The sequence below is a fragment of the Hypomesus transpacificus genome, chromosome 9 (assembly GCF_021917145.1).
Source record: "Hypomesus transpacificus isolate Combined female chromosome 9, fHypTra1, whole genome shotgun sequence".
In the NCBI taxonomy this organism is placed as follows: Eukaryota; Metazoa; Chordata; class Actinopteri; order Osmeriformes; family Osmeridae; genus Hypomesus; species Hypomesus transpacificus.
Window position 1 is genome coordinate 176,712 of NC_061068.1, and position 27,433 is coordinate 204,144.

General features: G+C 44.3%; 2 protein-coding genes across 3 annotated transcripts; one reads left to right on the forward strand and one right to left on the reverse strand.

Moving 5' to 3' along the window:
- Positions 1-4,926: 4,926 nt before the first annotated feature.
- Positions 4,927-8,001, forward strand: cav3 (caveolin 3). The gene is made up of 2 exons (XM_047026008.1): positions 4,927-5,217; positions 6,872-8,001. The coding sequence occupies exons 1-2, from the start codon at positions 5,059-5,061 to the stop codon at positions 7,211-7,213; spliced, it is 501 nt and encodes a 166-aa protein (XP_046881964.1). The 5' UTR covers positions 4,927-5,058; the 3' UTR covers positions 7,214-8,001.
- Positions 8,002-8,091: 90 nt separating this feature from the next.
- Positions 8,092-18,826, reverse strand: oxtra (oxytocin receptor a). Of its 2 annotated transcripts, none has more exons than XM_047026007.1 (2): positions 18,745-18,826; positions 8,092-10,312 (listed from the first exon to the last, which is right to left on the reverse strand). In XM_047026007.1, the coding sequence occupies exons 1-2, from the start codon at positions 18,755-18,757 to the stop codon at positions 10,059-10,061; spliced, it is 267 nt and encodes an 88-aa protein (XP_046881963.1). In that variant the 5' UTR covers positions 18,758-18,826; the 3' UTR covers positions 8,092-10,058. The 2 variants fall into 2 exon arrangements, with proteins under 2 accessions (XP_046881963.1, XP_046881962.1); XM_047026006.1 differs by lacking the exon at positions 18,745-18,826 and adding an exon at positions 16,661-17,978.
- Positions 18,827-27,433: the final 8,607 nt, after the last annotated feature.

Below are 27,433 nucleotides of genomic sequence, written 5' to 3' on the forward strand. Positions count from 1 at the left end.
GTTTCGATAAGGTGTGGATTGGGAGTCACGCGCTGTTTGAGGTGTCCCGGTTGTGGTTCTACCGCCTCATCTCCCTGGTGCTGGCGGTGCCGGTCTCTCTGGTGGCGGGAATCCTCTTCGCCCTCCTCAGCTGCTTTCACATCTGGTAAGCACGGGAGCGCTCCCGACTGACGCTTCCATTTGAGGGGCTGTTAGGGTTAGTACACTGATTTATGAAACACTCAAGTCTTATAAGGATAAATAAGAAGCTTTGAGAATGTAAGAGTGTGAGAATATTTTCACTGTATCCGGAAGGCCTTCCAGTATTTCTGGAGGTCAGTTCAGTATTTCCGGGGAATTTCCGGTATTTCCGGAGAAATTTCGGTATTTCCGGAGAAATTTCGGTATTTCCGGAGAAATTTCAGTATTTCCGGAGAAATTTCAGTATTTCCGGAAGTCAGTTCAGTAGTTTAGCAATTTTACAGAAACTATGCATTTCACATATGTGGATGTGAGTTTTCAGTAGTATGGATGTGTGTGAACGTTTCATATCTGTTTGTGTAAGGACAGTCTGGATTATTTCCTAAACGGCCCCTCAAATTTAGGTGCTTCTGTCATAGTTTCAACCCCCTCCTGCTGTGACGTAGGATGTATTTGTGTCGATCTTTTCCCCATGAGATTAATTCTCGTGCTCTTGTCTCTGTTTCCTCTTCCTCAGGCTGATCATGCCCTGTGTTCAGGTGTTTCTCATCCACATGCACTGGGTTCAGACCGTGTGGGCCAGCGTGCTCAACATCGTCATCGGCCCTCTCTTCAACAGCATGGGAAAGTGCTGTGCTAGCATCAATATCCGTGTTTCAAAGGACTGAAGGAGCCAGCCAGCAAACAGCCAGCCAGCAAACAGCCAGCCTACCAGACGGTCATCTAGTCAGATACAGCCTCTTTAGCGGACCAGGATGGCAGGCAGGCAGTGGTGTGAATGGTTGGTGGGCGTGGAGGTGTTAACAGAGTTCTAAAGTAGGGTTAGGGTTATATAGTACGCGATATGACACTGGTTATCTCCAGTCCTTTGTAAAAGTATGTTTCCAACCTTGCTAGAGCCCCACTTTGCCAAAAGGAAATGAATGAAAAATGAAACAAAAATAATAATATTTTGTAAATATACCGAATATATTCACATGAATTATCTTGCATTTTGTTGGTGTGTTTTGTATTTTGTTGTTTTTTTGAGTTTCAAAATTGTTCAGAATGAATCATTAGAAACACATGAATGCTCACACAAATGTATCCGCCTCTCTCCACATACACACACAAACACACTTACACACACACAAACACACAAACACACACACAAAGTACATTTTGTATGCAGGTGATGAGGCAAGCTACTCACTGCAGCATCGATGATGTGGGCAGTGATGCATGTATCCATCCTGTTGAAGCCCAGGAAGATTAAGTGAACTTGCCATCTACTCTCTGGAAAAAATAGACATTATTTAAAGTGTGAAATTGTGCATTGTATGAATGTGCAGTGAAGTTGTCAAGCTAATCTGGCATGTGTTTTTGACATCCTCATCCAGTTGTTTATAGTAGTGTAGTTCATGTTAGTTTTCAGCAACAATTCATGTGTCTACAGGGATGTAAACCATTTCGACTTAGAGACTGCCGGGTTCAGGACTGATTAACCTCAAGAGAGTCCATGTTTATTAGACCAGCAGCTCTTTCCAAAATAAACAACCAGTTTTTCCCTCCTTGACAGACTTTGACAGTTATCTCCGCTAACAAACTGTACCCTAGTGATTCAGATCATGTGCATTTAAAGCCTCTGCAGCTGTTGTATGATACTGAAGACACTATGACTACTGGGCCCTCAAATTCTGTTAACACAATACTTTGGTTTGCAAAATTATCTTTCCAGATAATAGTGACAAATAAGGCGAGGTAACCCCGCCCTTAAACATATTTTTCCGATCATTCGATTTGATGTCATAAAAGGTTTTAGAAGATAAGAGTAGAAGATGTCCTGTATGCACAGCGTCCTGAGATATGTAGGGACGTACAGGAAATGTAGGGGAGAGAGAGAGAGAGACAGAGAGATACAGAGAGAGAGACAGAGAGAGAGAGATAGAGAGAGAGAGAGATAGAGAGAGAGGGGACATGCAGAAATGTCCCTAGCCTGAATCAAACCTGTGCACCTGTGTCAGGGCCCCCCCCCCCAGACATGGCGCGCCCCACCCAGAGAGTCGCCTTGGTCACGAGTTCTCCATGGGACCCACTACAACCACTCACAACGCTTCCAGAGAAATTACTGGGCCATTAAATCACTACGGTCTCTCATGGAGATAGTTTTTCAGCTTAGCGTGCCAGTGTGGACTTCTAAAAAGAGGAGGCGTGGCCTGTTAGCAGACTGACTCTGCTTGCCGGGGCGGTTTCCACGGCGGCTAGAGACAGGCTCTCCCTGACACTTCCTGATCTATTCCTGTGCTGCCCGCTCTCTCTGGCCCGCTCTCTCTGCACTGCACTCACACCCTGCCAGGAATACTCCTCTGATTGGCTCTCATGCACTCCCATTCTGCGTCTCTTTCCTTTCCTTTCCTTCCTCACTCACCTCATCCCTTGTTTCCTTTCCTTCCTCTCCCCCGCCCCAGCCTTCTTTGACCCTCTCCTTCCCTCCAATAATCCCTTCTCCTCCCCTATCTTCTCTTGCCCCACTGCTTCCATCCCTCCTTACACCCCCCCCCCCCTCCTTACACCCTCCCTCCTCCCCCCATCCTCCCTTCTACCCACCTCCTCCCCCCCTTCCCCCACCTCCCTCCCTCCCTTCTCCTCCTCCCATCCTCCCTCCCCTCCTCCCCCCTCCTCTCCCTCCCTCCTCCTCCCCCCTCCTCTCCCCCCCTCCCTCCCTCCCCCCTCCTACCCCCTCCTGGTGTGTTCACCCACAGGGAACTGGGGCAAGGCTCACTAGGCTACTGTCATGGTTCCCTGCATTCTAATCTGGTAGAGACCCGAGGCTCTGCTAGACTGACAGGACGGTGTTGATCTGGATAAATAGCAACAGTTGGCCAAGTGGGACCGCCCGTCAAAAAGGCCATGCCTTTGCCTGCATCTCATTCCCTGCCACCACAACATCAACGTGCTGTATCTATGGGTTTGTTTATGCTACAGCATATTTAGACTGTGGTGAGTGATCGGAGCAACTGCACACAGGCAAGGACGAACGAATACTTTTTTATTACTAGGGAGGATTAGATTTTATAGAGTCATATTCAACTGGATTGACAGTTTTAATGTTGTCGATAATGTTGCATCCATCCGTGCTGCCGTGAGAACTCGTGCAGCATTGGGAAGAACAAGACGAAACATTGGAGGCAAAAAATAAGTTTGTCACTCACTGTTTTGCTTCATGTCACAGCACTGAGAAATACTTCACAGTTGCTTAACCAGTTCAGTACTGGTAGGTACAAGTAAACCCAGTACAGCGTTTTGTTTCATGGTAGCCTACAGTAGGCCTATATTATCCAAGAATGCCAGAGAATAGCCAGAAATGCTGGTACAGCACATTGCGTAGTAGAGTCCCTATATTGAGGCAGTGACGTCTACCCAGTAGTAGCCTGCGGACCACTAGAAGATAGCCCATAAATTAAAATGTGACATTTAATCAATTTCACCTGCTGGCTGTGTAGCCTATGGAACATGGTGTAGATACATCAGTGCCGTGTTGTGAACTTCACAGAAAGCGCACTAATTGTAACACTTTTTACAGTGTCAGCAGAGTTCAGTTATAACGAGCACTGAACAAGATTTTTAATCAAAGATATTTTTATCTCAGGAAGAAAGGAAGTTAAAAGCTGATTGCAGTCTGAGAACGAGGATGTCATTATCTGGCTGTCGTCAGACAGGTTCAACCAAGAACCATTCATCAACTGATATTTTATGACTACAGGTACACCTTTAATTTGAATATACGTTTTTCGTGTTTTAAATTATGAACACCTTCCAAAATGACATTTATCATGACATTATAAAATATAATATTTAAATATGACACGATGACAGTGCCCACATTATGGTTTGAATTGTGAGTAGGATCACGGTGAACTAGCTACGTGTCCATGACCGACTGTTGGACAGTAGCAAAACAAATACGCTATCCCGCATCAGTCTGAACTAATACGCAGGAGTCAAGTGAGTGGAATGAGTTCAAGCTCATTGACATGCATGTGCACGGAGGATTGGTTTCAACGTTTCATGAATGAAAAGATGAGGAGAGGAGAGTAAACACAATCAGATGAAAGCTTGACTGGGTGAGTCACCTATCCAGCACGACTCTCTACGACATTGTAGGCCTTTTTTTAAATGCTTCATTTGCACATCTACGTTGTCATAACATCCAAAATAAATCTGATTTGTTTTCTTCTGACACTAGAACACAGAATGTAGAACATAATGAAATAATTAAAACATATGACACAAATAAACGGCTTTACAAAAGATGCTAGTATAGTTATTGTATCTGAAGAGCTCTTAGTAAGGGGTGTTATAGTTGCAGTAATGTTTCTGTCTGAAAGCTTGTGGACTGTGGAAGGTTTGCGAGGTGAAGTGGGACAGAGAGTGTCCTCACAGCTAACATCACCCTGGAGTGGAAATTCATGCCACCATGCAAGCCCTGCCCGGTCGACCCCACAGCTCTGTGTGAAATGTGACACGCCTAAGGTTTCCCTTTAAGACTCTGCTTTAGCTTTAACGTACGTGAGAGTTAGTGAGTGTTTGTGTGTGGTGTGTGTGAGTCTGTGTGTGAGTGTTTGTGTGCGTGTGTGTGTGCGCGTGTCTTTTAGGTGGGGCATTTGCAGCAGCTGTCCACTGGCATTTTAGACGCGTCGTCACGGTAGGGGAACGGGATGGTCGGGAGGGAGCGAGGGGGGAGGGGGCGAGGGGGGGGGAGGGGGCGAGGGGGGAGGGTCTCGACAGTGCTGAGAGGGGTGCCTGCACTCTGCTCCGGGTGGGTCCACTCTTGCTAGCCTCTCCTCTGGCCTCCACGCCCGTCTCTGCCCCAGCCTCTGCCCCAGCCTCTGCCCCACCATGGCTGACCAGTACCAGTACAACACTAGCGAGGAAAAAGACTTCAAGGACCAGTACCAGTACAACACCAACGAGGGGAAGGTCTTCAAGGACAGCCACACCAAGGAGATTGACCTGATCAACAGGGACCCCAAGCAGATCAATGAGGACGTGGTGAAGGTTTGTGTCAGAGTGATAACTCTCTCTCAACACACTGACCAGACAGACGAGGAAGCGCGATAGATGTGCTTGAAGCAGGGAGAGAAAGGTTTTGATAACTGGAGCTGAAAGCAGAGGTTGTTCAGCTGATAATGTTGTGTGTGGTGTTATGTGAAGTCCTAAAATAGCCCTCTATTCTGTTCCTCCTAGCTTCAGCTAGACTGGCAGGGTTTATTTCGGGAGGGTGAAAAAGGGGGTGCCACTGGGGTACACGACACATTGCTGGTTTGGACTTGGTTCCCACTTCTCTGTTTGGTTCTGGGGAAAAAGAAAAAAAACGAAGTTAGAAAGAGGAAGGCACGACTATAGTAGCCTCATAGTCGTAGACCAAACTGGGGTCATGGAAATATTTTCACCATCTTTGCAGAGTGAGTCATATGTTAACTATGGAGTCTGGGTGGAAGGACAGCAAGCGTCTGTTTATTTGAGTCTATGTGTTGATCCTCTACAAATGGGAAAACTGAGAGTTAATGTTGAATGTTGACACAGACATTTATAGTGTATTTTACCTGTGAAAAACACACTCAATAAATTAAATATGTTGAACTCCTATCGTATTTTATCTGTCAGGGTGTTTTGTTTGGAAAGAAAATGTTTTGCTTGAAAAATAATTTCAGCTGCTTCTCAAATTAAGTTTTAATGTCTAATTTCAGATGTGTTCCTTTGAACTAAGCAAGGCTCCGAAGAGGAGACTACAAACACCGATATAACTCAATAGTGTGGAAAATTTACACACATAAGTGTTATTGTACATCTTCTTAGTGTACATTTTTTGACAACTTAATTGCATGTTTTTTGTATCCCACCAGCCATGACAGGGCAAATTGCAAGTCTCATGCATTTTACATGAACAAACACTTTAGAAGATCCTCATCCAAATGAGGGTTTGTCAAAAAGTTTGGGCCTAAAATAAATATTCATCAAGTGTATAGCGCATGTGAAAGAAAGCAGATAGGATGGTGTTTGAGCCGACACAATACCACACCTGTACTTTGAGCCTGGGTGAACATGACAAAGTTCTCATTGTTTATAAACAGAGAATGTTCTTTCATGTAAGAAATTACAAGAGGTAATAGGAACAGTATAATTGGTCCCACAGTTTATCTTTGTTTATGCTGTGCCTGCTCATTGGAGGCGTGTTTGTAGTCATAATCTGATGCAGAAGGAGAGAGCTTGCACTCATCAGACCTGGGTCAAGTGATGATTACTATGTTGTTTCTCACTAATTTTCCAGCAATTTAGTACTTTTTCAAACAGTCACATTGAGCCAGGAAAAATCAGTTGAGAACAGAATGAACTTTAAGATCATTTTTTGACCGAGGTTTCTTGCACGGTGCTTACAGTACTTTGACAGATATGGCCTCAAAATATGGCTAGTTTAGAGAAACAAACGTCTGAAACAATAACCTCCAACGCACCCTGTAACCATGCCAACCCTTCTCCAGTAGGTGGAGCTCAAATGAGCTTTCAAGACTATTTGCAGAACAATGTTTTGTTCACAGTGTTTACACTGAAAGATATGGACTCAAAATATGGCCAGTTGAGAGAAACAAACGTGTGTAACAGTCACTTCCAACACACCCTGTAACCATGCCAACCCCTCCTCCATCCGTAGGTGGAGTTTGAGGATGTGATCGCCGAGCCGGACGGGACCCACAGCCTAGACGGGGTGTGGAAGCTGAGCTACACCACCTTCACCGTCTCCAAGTACTGGTGCTACCGTATCCTGTCGGCCATCTTTGGTATCCCCGTGGCCCTACTGTGGGGTTTCCTGTTTGCCTGCATCTCCTTCTGCCACATCTGGGCGGTGATGCCCTGCATCAAGAGCTGCCTCATCGAGTCCCAGTGCATCAGTCGCATCTACTCCCTGTGCATCCAGACCTTCTGCGACCCCTTCTTCGAAGCCCTGGGCAAGGTCTTCAGCAGTGTGCGTGTGGCCCTGCGCAAAGAGGTCTAGCTCGGAAGGACTCTCACTGTGTTCGTTGGGAGGACTGGGAGAAAAATTTAAAAAACATCCTCTGATTTTTTCTTTTTGCGGTACCAGGGGAACGCTCCTGTGTGTGTCATTCCCCCTCCTCCCTCCCCCCCTCCAAAGACCCCCAACCCCACCCCCCCCTCATTAAGCCCCACCCCTGTGCCATCTCCCTCTCCCCTGAAGGGTCCGCCCTCGCTTCCAGCCCCTCCGGAAGCTTCCGGGAGCTCGTAGCCCTGACACGCTCAGAGTACCAGCTGCTACTAGAGGCCGGCAGCTGTAGTCTGTAGCCTGGCTGGGTGACAGCTCTGGAGGGCCAAGGGGCCAGGGGCCTCCAACAGGGGGCCACTGTCTGTCTGTCGACCTGACTGTCTGTTGACCTGTCTGTCTGTCTGTTGATTTGTCTGTCTGTCAACCTGTATGTCGATCTGTCTCTTTCCATCTGTCCTAGTGTGCAGCATGGTATGAAGGTGTGAGACAGTGAGTCTCTGTCAAAAGATCTCAGTAAAATCTCTCATGGCATAGCAGAAAACTGTATTATAGGAGAACAGGACTATCAAGTAATCAATGTTTTCATTGAATTCAAGTTAGATGTACTGCGTATGTTTTTTTTTCTTTTTTGCCGAGTTGAAGTTGTCAGAATGAATCATATTGTGAAGCTTGAACAAGATAAAGTTAACTTTCACAGAGCAAAGAGGAGAGTGATGAAAAAGTGTTTTATCTACTGAATACGTTTTTGATTAAATATATATTGAATGTTTTGAGTTCAAAAAGAATATTTCCACTTTTCTTCCACCGCACTTACAGTAAGTAACAGCCTGCTCATAACTGCTAATCCAACTTTTTATCAATTTGTTAGACTTTTGGCTTAAGTTAGAAAGTTGGAAGGAAAGAGCCAACTGAATTTTGTTTTAGCAGAGATGTTTTTTAACAACGGATTTGTTTTAACGGAGAGTGACAAGTGGAATGTTTGATTTACACATTCTAGCAGTGAGTCAAGAACACGGCAACAAGAAGAAACTCCCATTAGAACAACCGTTTCTGTGCTGCGTATCAAAGTTTTTTATTCATACACACAATTTAATGCTTCATTTGTTTCTCTACCAATTAGGAAATAGAAGAAAAATATGTCTTGTTGACAAAAGGAAGTATAGTAAAGTATCGAATGGCGAATTATTTTCCTCAGTAAATTTATTTTATTTGTTGGTCTGCATATAGTTCACGGATAACGTTATAGCTGAAAATATTTCTTCATACATAATATTGGATTTGAGTTGATGGGGCAGGTGTTTATTATTTCAAAACATTTTAAGAGCTGATAAATTCTGCATCCCGTGTACAATATCCTGCCGTTGCTACTTTGGGTCTTTCAATCATTGTTGTTGTTCGGTATGCTCATCTGACTTCAAATCTACTGAAACCACTTATCCCAAGCTTGGCTTGTCAGATACTGATTGTCACGGCTTAGTCAACAATCATGGAGTTTGAATGTGAGTTTTCCTATTGTTAGAAGTTGGGGTGAGGGTGTCGATCCAAGGCTTCTGTTGACAGAACACATAACGTTTATTTCAAATAAATAAGAGATACACGTATTACTTTCCCCAAAAAACAACACACTGCAAAACAGGAACTAGTCTAAAGTTATCCACAAACACATTCAATAGCCTTCACGAAAAGATGAAAAATAGGTTTAATGTAGAAGACTTGAAATACAATACTGCTGTTTGTGAATTATACCTAGGAACAGTGTCAAGAAGATTTAATATTAAGGCAGTGGACCCTTTTCTGCAATAGTTTCTGGAAAACATTGAATGAGGCAGCTTCCTGAAAGAAAAAAATAAAGTTTGCAGGATTTCTTCTGTATTACCTTAAATCTGAACTGGTCCTACAGTGTAAAAAATGATCAAGATAAAGTTACAATGGTTTTACTAATTCCCAGTTGGGATATTCACAACATGCGCAATCTATTTTCATACTTGCTGCCTTTATGAATAATTCACTTAGAAGGTTGGGAACACTTAGAAATCACACAGTTTAGTTACTGCATGTAGAAAAAACTTCACCAAAATACAACACGTTTCTTGATCAAAACACATCAGACATTTGTTTGCCTTGAAGGAAAATTGTGAAAAATGTTCGCGTCAATTTACGTTGTCTGAAAAAAAAAAGAAGAAAATTCATCCTTAACAACTCAAACCTCATTCTCGTTTTTTTTAAACAGAGCTTTAATGTCTCATAAACAGTTGAAACATACTGTGAGTGAGTGGTAATGCATGGTGGGATAAACAAGAGCTGAATGAACACACAAGCTATCCTACAGTACATGTGACTAACTATGTTACAGGAGAGTTCACCTTCACTTTCATACCCAGACTCTGGTTCTGCAGCTTCCAGCTTTGACTGACACCTCAAAACACCAACCAGTGAGTAGATGGATTGAGGGGGGTGTAGTTTACTGACCAATTAGAACACAGCTCCATCATTTCCTTAGCAGAGAGAGGACTGTCCTTGGGTCTCCCAGTACCCGCCCCCCCCCTCCCCCAAACGCGAAATAAATCTGTCTGCCTGAGAAGTCAGACAGTCAATGAATGATTTCGTCTAGACAACGGAGGACACTTTGTACATTCCACCTCAACAAAAACAACCCATAATAAAATCTGTACAGCAACCAATCCTTCAAACCTGCTTTCCAACTAGATCCAACACAATACATGAAAGCTGTGAAATAGTGATATAGTCAGTCTTCCCCTCTGAGGTGGGAAGTCTGGTGGCCGCATATGGAGACAGAGGTGGGTCTGGGGTCTGGGTGGTGGAGGTGGTCGGCTGGCCCTCATGTGGTGGAAGTCTGGGTGATGCTCCTCTGGCTGCTGGTGCTTTTGATGACGTAGGTGGAGGAGTTGCTCTTGCGGCTGGAGTCGTTGTCACGGTCACAGTGGCACTGCGAGGACTTGAGGTAGCGTGAGGAGCAGCACAGCACGTTCTGCCTCAGGTCCTGGAACAGGTGACCAGCAAAGCACATGTAGATCCAGGGGTTACAGCAGCTGTTCAGACTGGCCAGCAGCATGGATATGATGAAGGGCATGGCTGAGGAAGAGGAGGGGAGGAAGGAGAGACACACACAGACAGAGACACATTTAGGACCAATTGTAACAAATTGTTTCGTTCTTTGGTGCTAAATCTTTGGTTGATATTATCTGTGGACTGCGCTCATTTGTTTAAAGATGTGAGAAACAAATCTTCAAGATAAAATAATCCCACTAAAAAGGGGATTTTGTAATCTTGTCATTTCCATAAAAAAACGGCTCAAATCACTATAACTAGGTATCTTGAATCTTGCCATTGAATTAATGATAAACGCCAGTCAGTTCAATTGCGATTACAGTATCAAATAATACTTAAATAAAAAGATAAAAGATCAGAAAAACAAAACAAAGAACTCTTTTTATCTAAATTCGGTTCTCATCTCTTCCTCATCTATCAGTTACCAGCGAGCCAACTAATTCAATTCGCACGTGACGAATTGACAATAAACACCACAAACGCCTGCACAAACCTACAGATAAAAACCACAAACAAACATCTATCATGTTTTTGCATACCCATACCCACTGATAACGAAGTAGCCCATACATTGACGCAGTTTAAAGAGAAACCCTACCGCGGAAGATAGCAAGAGCACATCATGTGGTATGGCCTGCAGCATTGCGCGAGGTGACATTTACGCTGTGTCAACTCCAGGGGCCGATTGACATTTGGCAAATGAGTTTCAGATTAATGGAATTGGCTCATGTCCTGTATTTAACCTCATTTTCGCAGATTGCGAATCTCTCTGTTTCTCTGCTCCGCTGCCGTGTCGTGCAGTCTCTAATGATCGTTCCCTCAGCTCTGATATGACCGTTACTGTGACCGAGTTAAATCTGTGAGCACAATTGCCGCCGGAAGAGCAGAAATCTTCAGCGCGCGGTAATAAGGAGGTAATTGATCCTTACTCACAATGGGTTTGATTTATGAGAGCAAATGTGTCCCGATGCTGACAGTGTAACTCATTCCATTCAACATCCATTAGGGTGTCGCAGGTGTAGGGAGTGAGGCTTTGAAGGGACATAGCAACCAAGGAGTTATCCCAGTCCCTACGCTAACACGACAGTTGACCATAGCCCATAGCAATATAAATAGATATGCCTCGTCGAAATGGAGAAAATTCTAACTTGATTTGCTCAACTCATCAGTGAATATGCTTCAATCATGAGCAGCAGCCAAGCCAATTAAACTGCTACATTGATGTGTTACTTTGAATCATTTAAACCGGACCTTATCGTCTGAACACATGTAGTTAGTAGCTTACGTTGAATTAGCCTAATAAAGCTGTGGTCCCTTTTTATATTTCTTATTTCTCACCTTATGTTAATGCGATAAAGGCATTTGAACACATGCTGTCTGACAGTTGATAATACACACCACTGAGACATGACGGGTTGTTTGACACAAGCAGAGATACTCTATAGGGGGCACTGTCTTTTCCGGAGAGTCCAGATGGATTTAGTTAGCTATATTTGACAGGACTTTTGATCAAAAATAGATAGGCCTGTTGGCAAATAAGTGTAAAAAGACTAAATCAATATCAATATTTTAGGGTAGTTTACTTATTCAACACTACACTCCCTTTTGCAATTATTCCTTCCGGCATCATAATATGGTTATCAAACAACCTTAGAAGGAATCCTAAGGGTTGTGTTCCAGGGAGAGTGCTGCTGGAACGTCATTCACTAGTAGAGTTATGAGGAATACAACCTTGTGAAGATTAGCTTACGGTCTTTTCCACAGGAGTGAGTGTCACATAAATCACTAAACTGGATAATAAAAAAGATACTAATTCTCTCCTTCCTTTGTAAATCTGTCTGGTTGCCTGTATCTGGCTAACAGCCAGCCTGTCAGGTCCTATTGGCCTCTTTAGCTATTCATTAATGTGGACACAGCACCCAGCATCCGACTTCCCTTCGACCAGAACACAATTATTAATGATCTTCTGAATCTAATAGCAAGGCCATGAAGCAGAGAATGCTTCAAGTGAAGACTGATAGCTGACTAGATCTGATGTTAAACCGTACTAGGAACACCCTCATGATGATGAGTAATGATGCATGACATACTGTAGACAATAGGGGTGGAAATCTTTTGGTACCTGACGATTCGATTTGAATTGAATTGATTCTTGGGGGTCACAAATCGATTTAAAATTAAAAATAACATTACAATTAAAATACTTTTTTTTTTTTTACATTTGTGAATTGATGTGAATCGCTAGAAGACTGAATTGCGATTCAAATAAATGTTTCCCCCACCCCTAGGAAACAGTACACAATTACTCCACTGGCCAATCAGATTCAGTGGTTATTTTATTGTATTTTGTGTGTGTGTGTTCTATATCTCAGGCTTGTCCATTATATTTTCATCTCCGTCACAGTACACAGTGATAAACGACCAAGCCAGAATCCTTGTTTATTCTCCTGAGGCTGGAAGTGGGTTAGGTCAACATTCTGCAGATAAGCAGCGAGCCGGAGACCTTGGTAGGAGAGAAGCAGGGTCTGGGCAAAGCTCCCTGAAGCACAGTCATTCCTGTCAGCAGTACGGGAACCAAGAGGCATCTTTGGAGTGTAAAGAACAGATAGGGCAGGGGGCAGGAGGCAGGAGGCAGGAGGCAGGAGGCAGGAGGCAGGAGGCAGGAGGCAGGAGGCAGGAGGCAGGAGGCAGGAGGCAGGAGGCAAGGGGCAGGATGCAAGGGGCAGGAGGCAGGAGGCAGGAGGCAGGAGGCAGGAGGCAAGGGGCAGGATGCAGGAGGCAGGAGGCAAGGGGCAGGATGCAAGGGGCAGGGGGCAGGAGGCAGGAGGCAGGAGGCAGGAGGCAGGAGGCAGGAGGCAGGAGGCAAGGGGCAGGATGCAAGGGGCAGGGGGCAGGAGGCAGGAGGCAGGAGGCAGGAGGCAGGAGGCAGGAGGCAGGAGGCAGGAGGCAAGGGGCAGGATGCAAGGGGCAGGATGCAAGGGGCAGGGGGCAGGAGGCAGGAGGCAGGAGGCAAAGGGCAGGATGCAAGGGGCAGGATGCAAGGGGCAGGGGGCAGGAGGCAGGAGGCAGGAGGCAGGAGGCAAGGGGCAGGATGCAAGGGGCAGGGGGCAGGGGGCAGGAGGCAGGGGGCAGGGGGCCAGGCATATTGTTGTATGGAGAGGGAGGCTGTATGCTAGGCTACTGATGTAAAACAGCTTAAACTGGACTGTAGACAATGAATGTCCTGGCAGATGTTAGCGACTGTAAACTAGTCAAAAACATATTTCAAAAAATATACTAGATATACTAAACCCTAACTGAAAGTATGTCACTTCATTTATGCTTCTGTATTTTTAATTCTTCTGGGGATTCTTGTTTGTCTTAGTTTTTAGTTTCAACCAACCCTGTGTGTTTTTACATTTACATTTAGTCATTTCAGTTTTTAGTATTTCTGTGTGGGTCTGTGGCAGAGCTGTGACAGGCAGAGCAGCTCTACTGTGACGGGAGGCGTGGGAGGAAGCTCCGCATCCACTTGGAGGTCCAATCAGAGATATTGCTGTAGGTTGCTGTTTGCCCATCCACTTTCTGCTGAGTCACCTCTTTTCTCCAAGGCAAGACAGGAAACTGGGAACTTCAACTTGTGTTGGGTCGGCAGTTTGATTCAATACATAGAGTGAGGATGATTGTTTCTTCATTGAAGATTTGTCTCAGGGGAAAAGCTATAGAGCTGCATAACCAGAGAGCAGACAACCAGTGAAAAACATCTCGAACCAACTGAGGTTTTCAATGGACAGTCTACTGGATAGGCCCCTTATGGCACATCCATTTCATTAATGTCCGAGAGAAGAGTGAACACAAGGTATGGTAACACTTTAGAAGCAGGTAAGAAGCATTAGATCATATGTAAGAAGGCGCTTATAAGATGCCTATTAACACCAAGACTGTATAAGTGTTCAAACATATTAGTAGGGGTTAGGACTAGGATTAGTGTTATCGAAAGATGAGATAGGTGTTAGTTATCGCACGTTAACATTAATATGTGCAGCTAAGACTTACTAACACTTAGAACGTAACCCATCAATGTTTAGTGTCACCCATGGTAGGTGTTCCTGAGGCCTGGGTAAGAACTCTTTCCAGTACAATGGAGAGCTGGTACATACTTGTCTCATTGATTTGGACAGAGAATGGGGACATTTACCAAAGGTATGGTACACCAGAGAACACTGAAAGGTAGGCAGGCAAGCTGCCAAGTCTGGTGGCTAATATACCATAAGAGGATGTGTGCTGTGTAAAGTAATGGGAACTTGCCTTGTTAATGGCAGTTTCCAGTAATAGCTGGCCGTGTGGATTGGTCTGGTTCACTCTGCTGAGCCGAGCACTAATGGACACTTGATCTGCACGCGGCTGCAGGTGAGGGGAGGAATATCGACTGTACACAAACAGGCCCCTCTGGTGTGACATATCAGGCCCAGCATTCACAGGCTGACCAGTATGTGTTCCAACACTTGGATTACCTCACGTTCCCCTTGTTTTCAAACAAGTTGGCCTGCAAACAGCCTTTTTTCTTTTCTCTCCCCCGTGTGCTGAAAGTACATTTAGGCAATTCTAATTCTTTAGTTCTCCAGAGACAACAACTTAGTGGAAAAACACTGAATGTAATTACACCCTTTTGCATCATTTAAGAGAATTCCCTCCAGTCCTCTGTCAGAACCGAGTATACACCCTGTACTGCACGGACGCGCTTAACTTTACAGTATTTGGCAAATCCTATGATGAAAGATGGTCTTTAGTTGCGATGCAGTAGGAGTCATGAGACTGCTGCGCTTCTGTTTTCCTCGAAAATAAAATGTAGACTGTCTCATGCAGCTCACGGGTGAGAATAGATTTAACTGAATGACGTAGTCTGACAGTGAATATCAACAAACTAGAGTTTGGTGCAGTAGAGCTTACAATAGGTGTCTGACAAAGGCCTCTGATAGCATTATTTGTTTACCAGCTTTTCAGTTTCTCATACACTGTCTGTCTTCATTCATATCGAATGTTGACTAACTTTTTTCTAGGGTTTGTTTCTAATCTCCGAGGTCTGGGAAACATAAATAATTTCTCAGGCTGCGTCGGGAGGGCGAGTGAACAGATGTGCGCGCCCCATAGAATACTGCTATCACTCTTTGATGTCTTGAAAAAAAATTGGCAGAAGTTGACTCAATATTTACAACCTCAATGATAAGTTGTGTACATTCAAAGTGTACCTTCAGACAAATAGCATGAGTATAAGAAAAAGGCAGTCAACAGCATAGTTGACTGCAGATATCTCCCTTCACCCGTAAAAGTCATAGATACGATATCAAATTGCAACCATTTTGTACACAAGTAGTCATTTAGAGTGTGACCATAAATAAATTGCCTATAGGCAGTATAAACCCAGCCATATCTAAAGACGTGATTGTGGATAAAATGAGTTTTTGCCAGCAGACTAAAAACACATTTTCAGCGAAAGTGAAGTCGGCATTTACAGTTAGTCATTTAGCAGACGCTCTTATCTCAAGCGACTTACAGTAAGTACAGGGACATTTCCCCGAGGCAAGTAGGGTGAAGCCTTGCCCAAGGACACACCGTAATTTTTGCACGGCCGGACCTCGAACAAGCAACCTTCGGATTACTGGCGCAATTCTCTAAACGCTCAGCCTCCTGACTCCATAGGCTACGTGATCTCCTAAACTTGTGCGCGTTTTTCACCTCAAATTCTATGTTACGTTGAGAAGACACACGAAGTAGGCTGCCCTGTCTGACATTAGTTTATAAGGACCCATGTGAATAGATCTAAATTAGGTTTACATTGATAACATTTTAGTTATGGACCAAAGTGACCGCTCGTCAAAAATACTTGGTAATACGGAGATGAGATTCGAGAGTACATTTCCGAGCGGAGCAGACACCAGAGAGCATTCAGTACACGTGCTGTATCCGGTTACTCTAATCCCATGTACTATTCCATAGATTACATGTATGACAAACGCAAAAAGCCTCAAGCAAGGGGATTGCCAATTATTTAATGCGTAAAAACGCGGGGTCGGATGTGCACGAGAGACTTAATTGCATTTGAAGAGTTAATGGGAACGCAGAACTGTGTATGTGTTTAAATAGGAATTGAGGCAAACTGTAATACATGTTTTGACGTTTACAGTTTCCTCTTCCGCTTAATGCCGCATGCCCGGTCCACAAAAGTAATTGGTTTATTTTAGCCTTTCAAATGTATCGGGATGCTTTACATTGTAATATATTGGTAGACCTATACATCAACGGTAGACTTACTACACGTTATAGCCTAACATAAAACAAACAACAGACACAGACCAGAAAATCTTGCGTGTTCATGTTTGAAATGTAACTTACCTTCACGGGGCGCAGCTGGATCCCATGCAGACCACATTTGCACAGAGAAGAAAGGAGTCCAACAGACGATGTAAGCCAGAACTATCACAAATGTCATTTTCACGGTGGTTATCTTTGCCTTGGAAATCAGTTTTACGCTGCTCACTCGAGCGAGAACGTTGCCTTTTGACGTCTTTGGCGTGAGGCTTATACAATGGTCCCTTTTCGTTTTCAGTTTAAAGTTTTGCCAAATCTTAAAACTTATTAGCCCATAGCAAAGGCTCAGAATGCCCACTGGTATGATATATATCGTGAGGCTGATCCAGGTTATGTACGCTTTCGCTCCCCAAGGCTGCACAAAGTCCCCCCAGCAGTCAAACACCCCGGATCCCAGATCCCTCAGGGAGAAGATGTGCATCTGCGGGATGCTGAACAACAGGCTTAAAACCCAAGAAAAAACGACATAGATGCGGTCTTTCCTCTTATGCAGAGAGCGGAGCGGTTGACATATTGCCAAGCACCTGTCAATTGACATCAAAACCAACATATAGGTAGAGGCAAACATTCCAACGACCTGGAGGTACTTTACCAGCCTACACAGGATATCGGGTCCATAAAAACGAAAGGTTATGTCCCAAATGAGTTGTGGCAGGACTTGAAATATGGCCACAACCAGATCAGCGATGCTGAGATGCTTCATGAAGTAGTACATTCGGGACGGGCTGTGTTTGGTCGTGTGAATTGCCACCAGGACGCACAGGTTCCCGGTAAGCGCCAGAAACAGAACCAGGGCGAGCACCGTCACCTCGACTTTCGCCACCTCCTCATTCCGTTTCAGTGGATTGGTCTGGTTCAGCCCGGCGGTTCCGTTGGCAAGACTGGAGTTCCTCCAAGAATGGTTGAAGGGCAAAAAGTCAGGTTCACTTAATATACTTTCCATTCTGTGTTCTTGGAGATTCCTCCGCGGCGTGCAAATTCACCCCAAAACTGCAGTGTTCACCCGAGCATTGAGGTGTTGTTTTTGAGTCCTCTCTGGTACTTCATCAAACAGGTGGTAACGTCAAGAGTCTGGCTGAACTCAGCTGAATCAGCATTTGTTCGCAATGACAAAACAGTCAGTGCCGTGCTGAATTGATATTTTGTATTTGCGTAATTGGCAAGCAAAACGTATTTCAACTCACACGTTATAAAAGAAAGAAATCAAAAGAAATGTTACTTCTGTTGTTTAAGTAAGTACTTACATATTTGTTTTCGGTTGATCCTCTAGACAAAACGACACATCATTAAGTCTTATCATAAACCAATAGACAGTGAATGGAAAGCCTGTATCCACCATCCCTGGTCGCGGAGTGAATGGTCAGAATTCTATATACACCACTTATATATGTATCTCCAGAATTACGCACGAGAGATTTACGCATTGCAGCCACCAGATGTCCTTGTGCCCCACTCTACTTCAATGACGGCTGCATGACAGAATAACCCCCTTTATTACAAATTCGAAGTACAATAACAACTATACGAAATCGTTTTTTTTTTGTTGTGAAATACAAAGTGAAACCACCCAATGTCTGACCATAGGCTCTCATAACCAGTGAAAAAACAAGGATGGACATTTGCAAAGAACTGGATATGCACAGAATGGCAAAGCAACATCAGAGATGATAACATAACTTAATGTTATTGATCAGAAATGTGTACCTTGTTCACAAAATATTATGGCTTAGGTCAGGAGTATATGAGCAGTTGGTGTTCTGCTTCGACGCCTGTCCCTGTTCTTTACTTTAGGAGACTCCTTGGTTACAAGAATATGCCACATGCACATAGTTGGATATTTACTTATATGTCAAGAAAAATATATTTGATAATAAGAAAATCAACTCTTCTCCTTACATAATTTTAATGTTACAAATATTTGAAATGCCAGAGATTAGATTAATTGAAGAGAGCCTGCATTAGTCTAGTATTTTCCAGAGGACAATTCACAGTTTTCTAAGAAGGCTCTCAGCGTTGGCTAGCACCACTCCCCTCAAATCTGCAGGTGGGCTCCAGGTGTCACACAACGGGAAGCAATAAACCTTGATGACATGACAGAAATCACTCACCTCTTTCTGACATAATTCACAGCCAATGAAAACATCTTCATATCTATCACACACCCCACATCCAGGACTGATCCTTGCCGACTCTCTCCCTCCCTCCCTCTGCTTATCCTGCCGACTCTCTCTGAGGTCTCCAGGGAGAGACTTGACTCGTTAGCGACTTTTGCTTCAGTCTTGAGACTTGAGCACATGTGAAACCGAGAGAAAAGTCAATCTTGGACCCTGTACCGATACAGTTAGAGATTGCCTTCCTTTTGAAGCTTGTACGGGAGGCTAAACTGAACTGTCGTGGTGAGAAGCATGTGGTGTGAGCGAGAGGCACATTATGGAGAAGTTGCGTGCTGAGTGAAGGAATGACAAGTCTCATATTTCACACAGTTCCAGGGACTTTAGTATAGCAACAGCCCAATTATTGGCACAAATGCAGATCTTTATCTCACAGTAAGAGATGCATGCTAACACTGACTGTGGCTAATGTCAGACACTTGCCAGCCCATTGATTTAGGGGAGGTTTAGCAACTGGAATCTGGTAATGCATCGCACCACCCTGGGACATGTCTCACACAGGCCTCAAAGAACTGTAATTTACCAATGTCGAGGTCAGGTCAGTGGGGCACCACCACATCCGTACTGCTGTTTACACAACACTCAATCATCCACTTCCTCATGAAACTGTAACTCTTGTTGCTGGAAGACGGAGAGTGTCCCAGTTTACAAGGCCTTTTTTATACTTTATTTTTTCTTCCAAAAGTGGGACCTCAAGCTGGTTCTTACCCCCTCATAACAACAGCAGGAGGGAGGCCCCTGGTGTGTGGGAGAAGTGCCTGCAGGGGGGTGTGTCTATGTGGGTACCTGGGGTGAGCATGGAGCGGGGAGGTGGAGGGGGTGCTGGACACCGTCTGCAAAGGAGAGGAAATGAAAGAAAACCAACCAAGACAATATCCTTTTCTCCTGACACCGGATGGACCTTTTTCCATTTGCAGCCCAAAAACACAGAGAGAGAGCCACTTGGAAGTCTGACCCATCTCATGCTGAGTCCAATTACCAACCCGTCCTTTCTGTCTGATCCACGACAAAATCTGGCATCATTACAAGTGGATGAGGATGAGTCATTTGTGGGTTTATTTCCGGGAGGGGAAGATTGGAAACAACACCGTGATCAGCGATCTGTTAATATTGTTGACGACTCTGCCTGTTGTGTTGACGCCTTACGAAAATCATTTGTTTTTCCACAACAACATTTCCATAGCTGGTTATGTCTAGAAAGCTAAATGAATAGCTTTTTAATAGTAATACAAGCAGCAGTGCCTTTGGCAACAGACTGCAGAGGCCACTCCAAAGAGAATGTTTCACTTCATGAACGAAACTTTCGAGTGAGCAGTCCTTTCCTTTGCACATGCAAAGCTGTGTGAGGTCCTAGCAGACGCCTGATAAGGAGTCTGTCCTCACGGCCCCTCATCGCCTCATGACTGCTCAGGTACATCACCATGTAAACCTTGTCACCTTTAAATCAACACAAACAGCGTTCGTATGCTTCAGCCCCAGAGCTGTGACGTCCTGTACTCTGTTCTGTTCTCTCAGCGCTTGTTTAAACATCCTGCTCTGTTCTCCGCAAAGATATGGATTGACGCAAAAATACTATTGTCCAATGACTCCTGAGAGCAGAGTCTACGGGCTGAGGGGATTATCTGTGGAAGCCGGCGAGCTGTCCTCCGTCTGCGAGGCCGGGGAGCGGTCGATATCTGGTGCACGTGTCTCAGACAGTGGTCTTTAACCTGTCTTGGATCAAAATGAGGGCGGACGGGAACACACAATCGTCCGTGTCTATCGGTGCTGTTTGCTATATGTAATCGCACACACACACAGTCTCTCCTTCTCGCTCCCTGTCTCACTGTCTGGCTCATGCCTGCACAAACCTTAAAATAACTCGAACCCTGTCCTGTTTTGACAATAAAATCATGTGACTGAAACATACCAAGTTCTTTGTTACATTCAACCAGGATTTCCATCCAAAAGCTTCCCTCTCCTAACTCTTAACTTCAGGAGATGCTTCGCTTTATGACTGCTTTTTTCAGACCAACATCTGCTGGGAAAGATCACGTGGCGGAGCTGTTTTAAAACGTTAAAGACCAGGAGATGCAGATGGAGTTGCAAAACTCAGCTGGACCTTTGAAAATCAGAATCAGAATCAGAGGATTTTATTCGCCATGAATGTTTGCACAAACAAAGAACATCCGGAGCTCGTGAATCCAATGCTAACGCAAGGTCAGGCAGGTTGCAGGGAAGAGTTGGTGTGTGTGTTGGGGGTGAGTAGGGAGGAGGGGGATTCAAACTAATGGACAGAGCGTGGGCAGGGGGGTTGTAAGGGTGTACAGCTCCTTCAGCCAAGGGCACAGCAACCCAGCTTGATGGAAGGGGACATGGCTGCTTGTCCAAACCTTTGGAATTCATGAGGGATGGTGAGTCACTCTGGCTGCGGATGTCAACCAGCCGCGCTGCGCAGCACAACATGTGGCACCACAAACACTAACAGCACAACACGTGGCACCACAGACACCACAGACACCACAGGCACCACAGACACCACAGACACCACAGACACCACAGACACCACAGGCACCACAGACACCACAGACACCACAGGCACCACAGACACCACAGACACCACAGACACCACAGACACCACAGACACCACAGACACCACAGACACTAACAGCACAACGGCGCAACAAAACACAGCACAAAACTGCACATATGTGGCAGGATGGCATTTTTTCGTAGTAGAACGTAAAATAATCATCTCCTGTGATCAGGTAACCAAAGGAATGTAAGATTAGAGGTTGTCTGGATGTCTCTGTAGAGATATGTTTTTTGAAGAACCCTTTTTTCACAATGTTCCAGAAGGGTGACAGAGCAGTTCTCAGTTTGCAGTACTTTGAAAATGAAACTCGACATGTACGGTAATCCGTGTTTTTCATGTTCCAGACCAGTGAACGTGTACCTCTGGATGCTGGGGTTGATTGAGGTCAATCCCTGTGTCTTCCTGCTGCTGGTGGATGTTATTGCGGGGGCCTCAGAAAGATCCCTCCTCCAGGCTCCTCTTTGCCTTCTCAGCCCCTGTTTGGCTCAGGTGATGCAGAGAAGATGATAAGGCATGCAAGGTTATTGGACTCTGATGATATCAGCTGGCTGGGTGGAGGTTTGTGTGTGTGTGTGCGCCTGTGTCTGTTTGCATGAATGCATGTGTGCTGAATGTGTGTGTGCTGCATGTGTGTGTGTGTGAGAGGGAGAGCAAAGCAACTATTATCAGTTTTTTTTGGTGATACAACACAGCTGGTATCTACTAGCTACGGGGTTATGATGCACAGTGGGTACATGTGTGTGTGTGTGTGTGTGTGTGTGTGCGTGTGTGTGTGTGTGTGGTCACACATCACCCAGTGGGCTTGTATCCCAGGTTCTGATCTCTGCCAGGCCTCTGAGCTCCTGGCTCTCATCCCTAATGCGATTCGTGTCAGACCACCTCTCCTCTCAGTCCCAAAGTCACAAGGAGAGCTTAGGGACCAGAGGAAGCATCGCTAGCTAGCAGCAGCAGCTAAAAGCCGCCTGGCTCACATCGTTTACAAGAATGCAGCCATGACCGTGCATTTTGGAGGAGGAAGAGGTTTGTCTTGGAGACAATTGCATTAATTGTGATTTTCCACTGCCATGTTCGAAGTAATACCTTGCAGCACAGAGACGCTGGAAGATTGGCACTCAGCTGACAGCTTTTTTACACTTTAAAACAGAACGTTACATATTTCAGAAGGTTGAAAGTGGGGTAGCATGGCCTACAGACGCTGCATCCTGCGAAGCTGTTGAGATGAGAAGCAGAATAAGGACGGTTAGAAAATCATTAGTAATTACCGAAATGCAAGTCTATTAAAACACAAAAGCACCACAAAAAATCTATTTCCTATTGAGAGCTGTGATTTGGGGGGGGAAAAGCAATCTGATTTCTTACTCACTTCATTGCGTTTGGATTCAAAGTTGCTCTTGAAGACAAAGACGGCTGCTGTAAACACAAGCCAGTCTATTCTCTCTCCTTCCTGCCTCCATTGTACTGGTGTGTTGGAAGGCACTAACTGATCTCAAATGAAGGAAATTGCAGGAGTATCAAGGGAGCATCTACAGAAGGGTCGACCATGCCAGGTAGTACACACACGTGTAGTACACAAATGTGTAGTACACACAAATCTGATATAAACTTGGGGGGGCACAATTACATTGACATTTTCTCAAGAACAGTTCTTGGGACACACACACCAAAAGTTGTGCTGTAACACATAGCTTACATTAAAATTAAAAACACTTAATAGATGTCTACAATCTGCAAAAGTGCCTTCATTGCATGTTATTAATATTGAAAAGATTAAGTTATGTTTACAGTGATATACTTGGGGGGGTCGTGTCCCCTCATCAGCCCCCTTGGGATCTCTGCCCGTGTGCACACATACCACCAGGTGTGTCTTGGACCATTCTAAAACATCAAACCTCTAACCCTTCACCTCTTTAGGAAGGGATTGCTTCACTGTTATGACAAGTCTTTAGGAGATAAGAGCAAAGAATCGTATTCCCATTATTGCACGCGGGCTCCAGGAACAGACAAACTGGATCTCTGTATACGACCGGTTTACACGCGAGACAGGCTGCAGGTGGAGCAGGACTGAACTGAAAAATAAAGGTGAATTCCAAAAAAGCTCTTGAGAATAATACTGGGTAGATTGATGATGTCTGTGCGCGGATGAAAAACTGTTCACTGTGAGATGTTGGATCGGACTCCCCCTCTTCCGTGGCAGAGAAGCCCAGCTTGTATCTACGTCTTAGCTCAGCATGCATCAGGTTTCTCAACCTTGTGACCCCGGAGTCTTTTGAGCATAATTATGATATTGTTAGACGATGGGTTGGAATTACAAAAGTGAACTTTTGTCCCTTCTCTCAAGCTCCAACACCAAAGAGCAGGGAATTACTGTCTGTTAATATAATATACTTGAAACAAAAAACGTAATCCTCTTAGCGCCTGAAATCTAGTTTATTAGTCATGGAGGAGGGAAAGAAGCTTAATCTTCCTACTTCTGTTCAGTCTTAGCTTTCTCTTCAGCTTCAAATCTCTCTGTTATTAAAGGGCTCCATCTCATCAACATCAATCCAAAACACTTGTACTTAAAATATCTTTTGTAAACTTGAAGAGAACTCACTCCGGGGAAGGTGATACATAGGAACGTGCTCCTTCTAAATGTTTGCAACTTCCTCTCAATAAACTGTGTGCAGAACCCAGACTCACCAGACTGAATTATTTCTACAGGTCCCTTCCTGGGCATACTTGTTTGACTCATCATTTATTTATTTTCTACAAAAATATGGAGAAAGAAAGGACTAGAGTACTGGCACTACACAACACCTTGTGCATGCTACAGCAGCACCCAAAATAGAAATAACCCACAACCCATTAGCCTCTGCTGGGCTGCCCATTCCTGGATCTGCAATCTCTCTCCCGTTCGGTGGAAAGGAGTGCTAAATCATGGGGTAGTTAGCCCTGACCTACTCTACCAAAGTGCCTCGATGCCTACATCAAATAAGGGGTTTCCACTTAAGGTTTTCCACTCAACCGATTGGTCCTCGAAGGGAAAAGGCCAATCCTGATATGCCAGAAGGGCAACCCCGCGAGGGCCACCGTTACACGAGAACGGTCACGGGGGCGAGGCCGGCATCGTCACCTGCAAGGTGTTGCCCTGAAGCTCCCTGGATGTTAATCCTTTCCTAGCTCGTCTCCGGTTCCTCTCCAGTTCTCCCTGCTCCTTCCTCCCCTGACCTGATCTCACACGTCCCTAGTGTTGATCCTGCCCTCTCCCCCCCTCCCTCTCTCCCCCCCTCCCCCCCTCCTTTGTTTGTTCGTTCCTTCTCTTGTTATGAACTCCTATCAGGGGTTGGGTTTATTATCTCAGTCTGCTTGTCTTGGTCCCTTCCATTGGTTCCCATGGAAACACACGCCTATTGATCCTCTCTCCAGTTGCTTTCCCTCAACCAAGAGGGGATTATTACATGTCAGACATCAGTCCCAGGAAGAAGATCTCAATCTAATAAAAATACAACCAATCAGATCCAATCAAATTTTATTTGAGCAGCCCTTCTTACAAGCGGTATCACATGGGGCTTCACATACGCTGATAGATCTGCACCTAAACCAGCCTAAACCCTCCAGGTAGACAACCAGGATGGGCACAACCAGGATGGGCACAACCACAGGATGGGCACAACCACAGGATGGGCACAACCACAGGATGGGGACAACCACAGGATGGACACAACCACAGGATGGGAACCATTACAGGATGGGGACAACCACAGGATGGGGACAACCACAGGATGGGGACAACCACAGGATGGGCACAACCACAGGATGGGCACAACCACAGGATGAGCACAACCACAAGATGGGCACAACCACAGGATGGGCACAACCACAGGATGGACACAACCACAGGATGGGAACCATTACAGGATGGCCATTGAAGATGAGATCCTTAATTATCTACAGTAGATAATATCCCACTTGGAATATAAGAACAGAACTCTTGCAAATGGAGTTCTAGAACTTTGTTCTATGACTGATGTTCTATGGAATCCAGCCAATAAAAGAATCGTGGAAGTGAGAACATTGGGTTTCCATTAAACTGTTCATAAAGAAGATCTAAGTTTAGCTACACATACTGCATAATGCAAGTCATAAACACAGTTGTCTTGAACGCTGGAGGGTTACCAGCCACAAAAGTCTTAATTCAATCCCCAGCAGCAGCGTGGCCATTACTATAATTAGACATATTATTCCCATTGATGGTAACCACATTTGAGCATTAATGGATCCTCTTGCGACGAACTCCCGGTGTGATTCACTCTAATTGATGATAAAACAAAATTATTTGATCTTTTATCTGCTTTGAGGCCTGCCAGATCATTTCAATTCATCGTTACATCTATGAAAAGCCCAAATGTGATTAGACTCTATTTGATTTTGTAGTAAAATACATCGCCATCGCACTCCTGTGCCTGAAATCTAAGGCACTGACATATTTTAAATTAGTGATGCTGATCAAATAGAGCACTTGGCCCGAAGGTGGAAGTACGCATGGACATTAATAAGCATGCGGCGCACGCTGAACAATGAAAAGTCGTCACAGACGAGGCCTAATTTGGAGCGTATTAAGATGATCGTCTTCGCTAACACTTCTCAACTATGACAGCTATACAACTATTAACGGGTTCCTCAGCACAGACTGTAAGATCATGTCATGCCAGGTCTATGGAAGTACTTAATTTAATACGATTAGACTCATTTCACTTTGATTTTCAGATCTAATTTGTTATGGAAAAAGGGATTTGCGTTACGAGAATAAACAAGTGAGGTGCTGGAATTGGTTCTGAATGGTTCTACTGATAAGGACCCCAGGTATGTGTCGTTGACAATGAGTTTTGTTGTGTAGATCAATGTTTTGCAGTCTGAAAGTACAAGCTTGTGTTTCAGAGATAAGAGTTGACTGACAAGTGAAGGGTGAAAATCGTTATTATTTTTTACAACAAACCTAAATAGAGTTATCTACAGTTATTTGCAGGAAAAATCCATCTCGTCAATGATTTCTAAAGATAACGAAAACTAAAGAATTACAAATGAAATCCTTTATTTTAACCTGACATTTGCCTTACATGGGCGTTCGCTTTTGAAGACCAGCTGAATAATCAGCTTTTTCAAATAAGATTTGTGTTCATTAGATTGACTTTGAAAGCAGATTCAAAAATAATAGTTGTTTTCATTAATTCTTAAAAAAAAAACCTTAGGCTGGTAATTCTGCCCTGCAAACCTCTTTGTTTCTAAGCCATTACCTTGCTAATTTGATATACATCTGTTTGTTGTGAAATAAAATGGGGTAATTCAATCTGTGACAACAAAAACTGCCTCAGTGCCCTGAGGGAAAACAGAGAGTGAAACATCTTGGGCATATTAGACATCGTCAGCAAGCAGCAAAGCTTGTCCAGCATGTGAGTCAGGAGAAAAACACACAACTGTAAACCCAAAGCTTTGCTGCCAACATAAAGTAATATGTCTGCAATGAGCATTACACAGAATCATAATTTATGATTTAGAATCATCTTGATTATTTGAATGCTAATGACTGAACCGATGGAACAGTTTAAATAATGTGAAGCTACAATTCCATGGCTCGGCTGTGATAGATGAGCAGATTAAAATAATCTATAAACTGTAAACGCATATTACCTACGATCTCGTTCACAGAGTTGTAAATCCTTGGATGCCACTGCTGATTTCAGTTTGATGTCTGATTTGTTTTGAGCTCAAGTTAGGCCTAGCTTTTTTTCTTAAGAAACTCTTTTCCATAAACTTGCCCTTGTCAAGGATAGGGGGCACTGTGATTTAAACAAGCCATGGCAACACAAATAGACTTTTGTTGTGATTTAAGGTAATCAGTTAAGTAGTTTGCCAAAAAAATAAAACATTTAAACAAGCTATCTCAAGAATGGTGAGACAGGATCCTACTGGTCTCTCCTGGTCTGTCGGACATCAAGCTGAGTGAGCACAGATCATTGTTTCACTTTTCAGACATTTGACTTTTATTCATTTAGCTGACGCTTTTATCCAAAC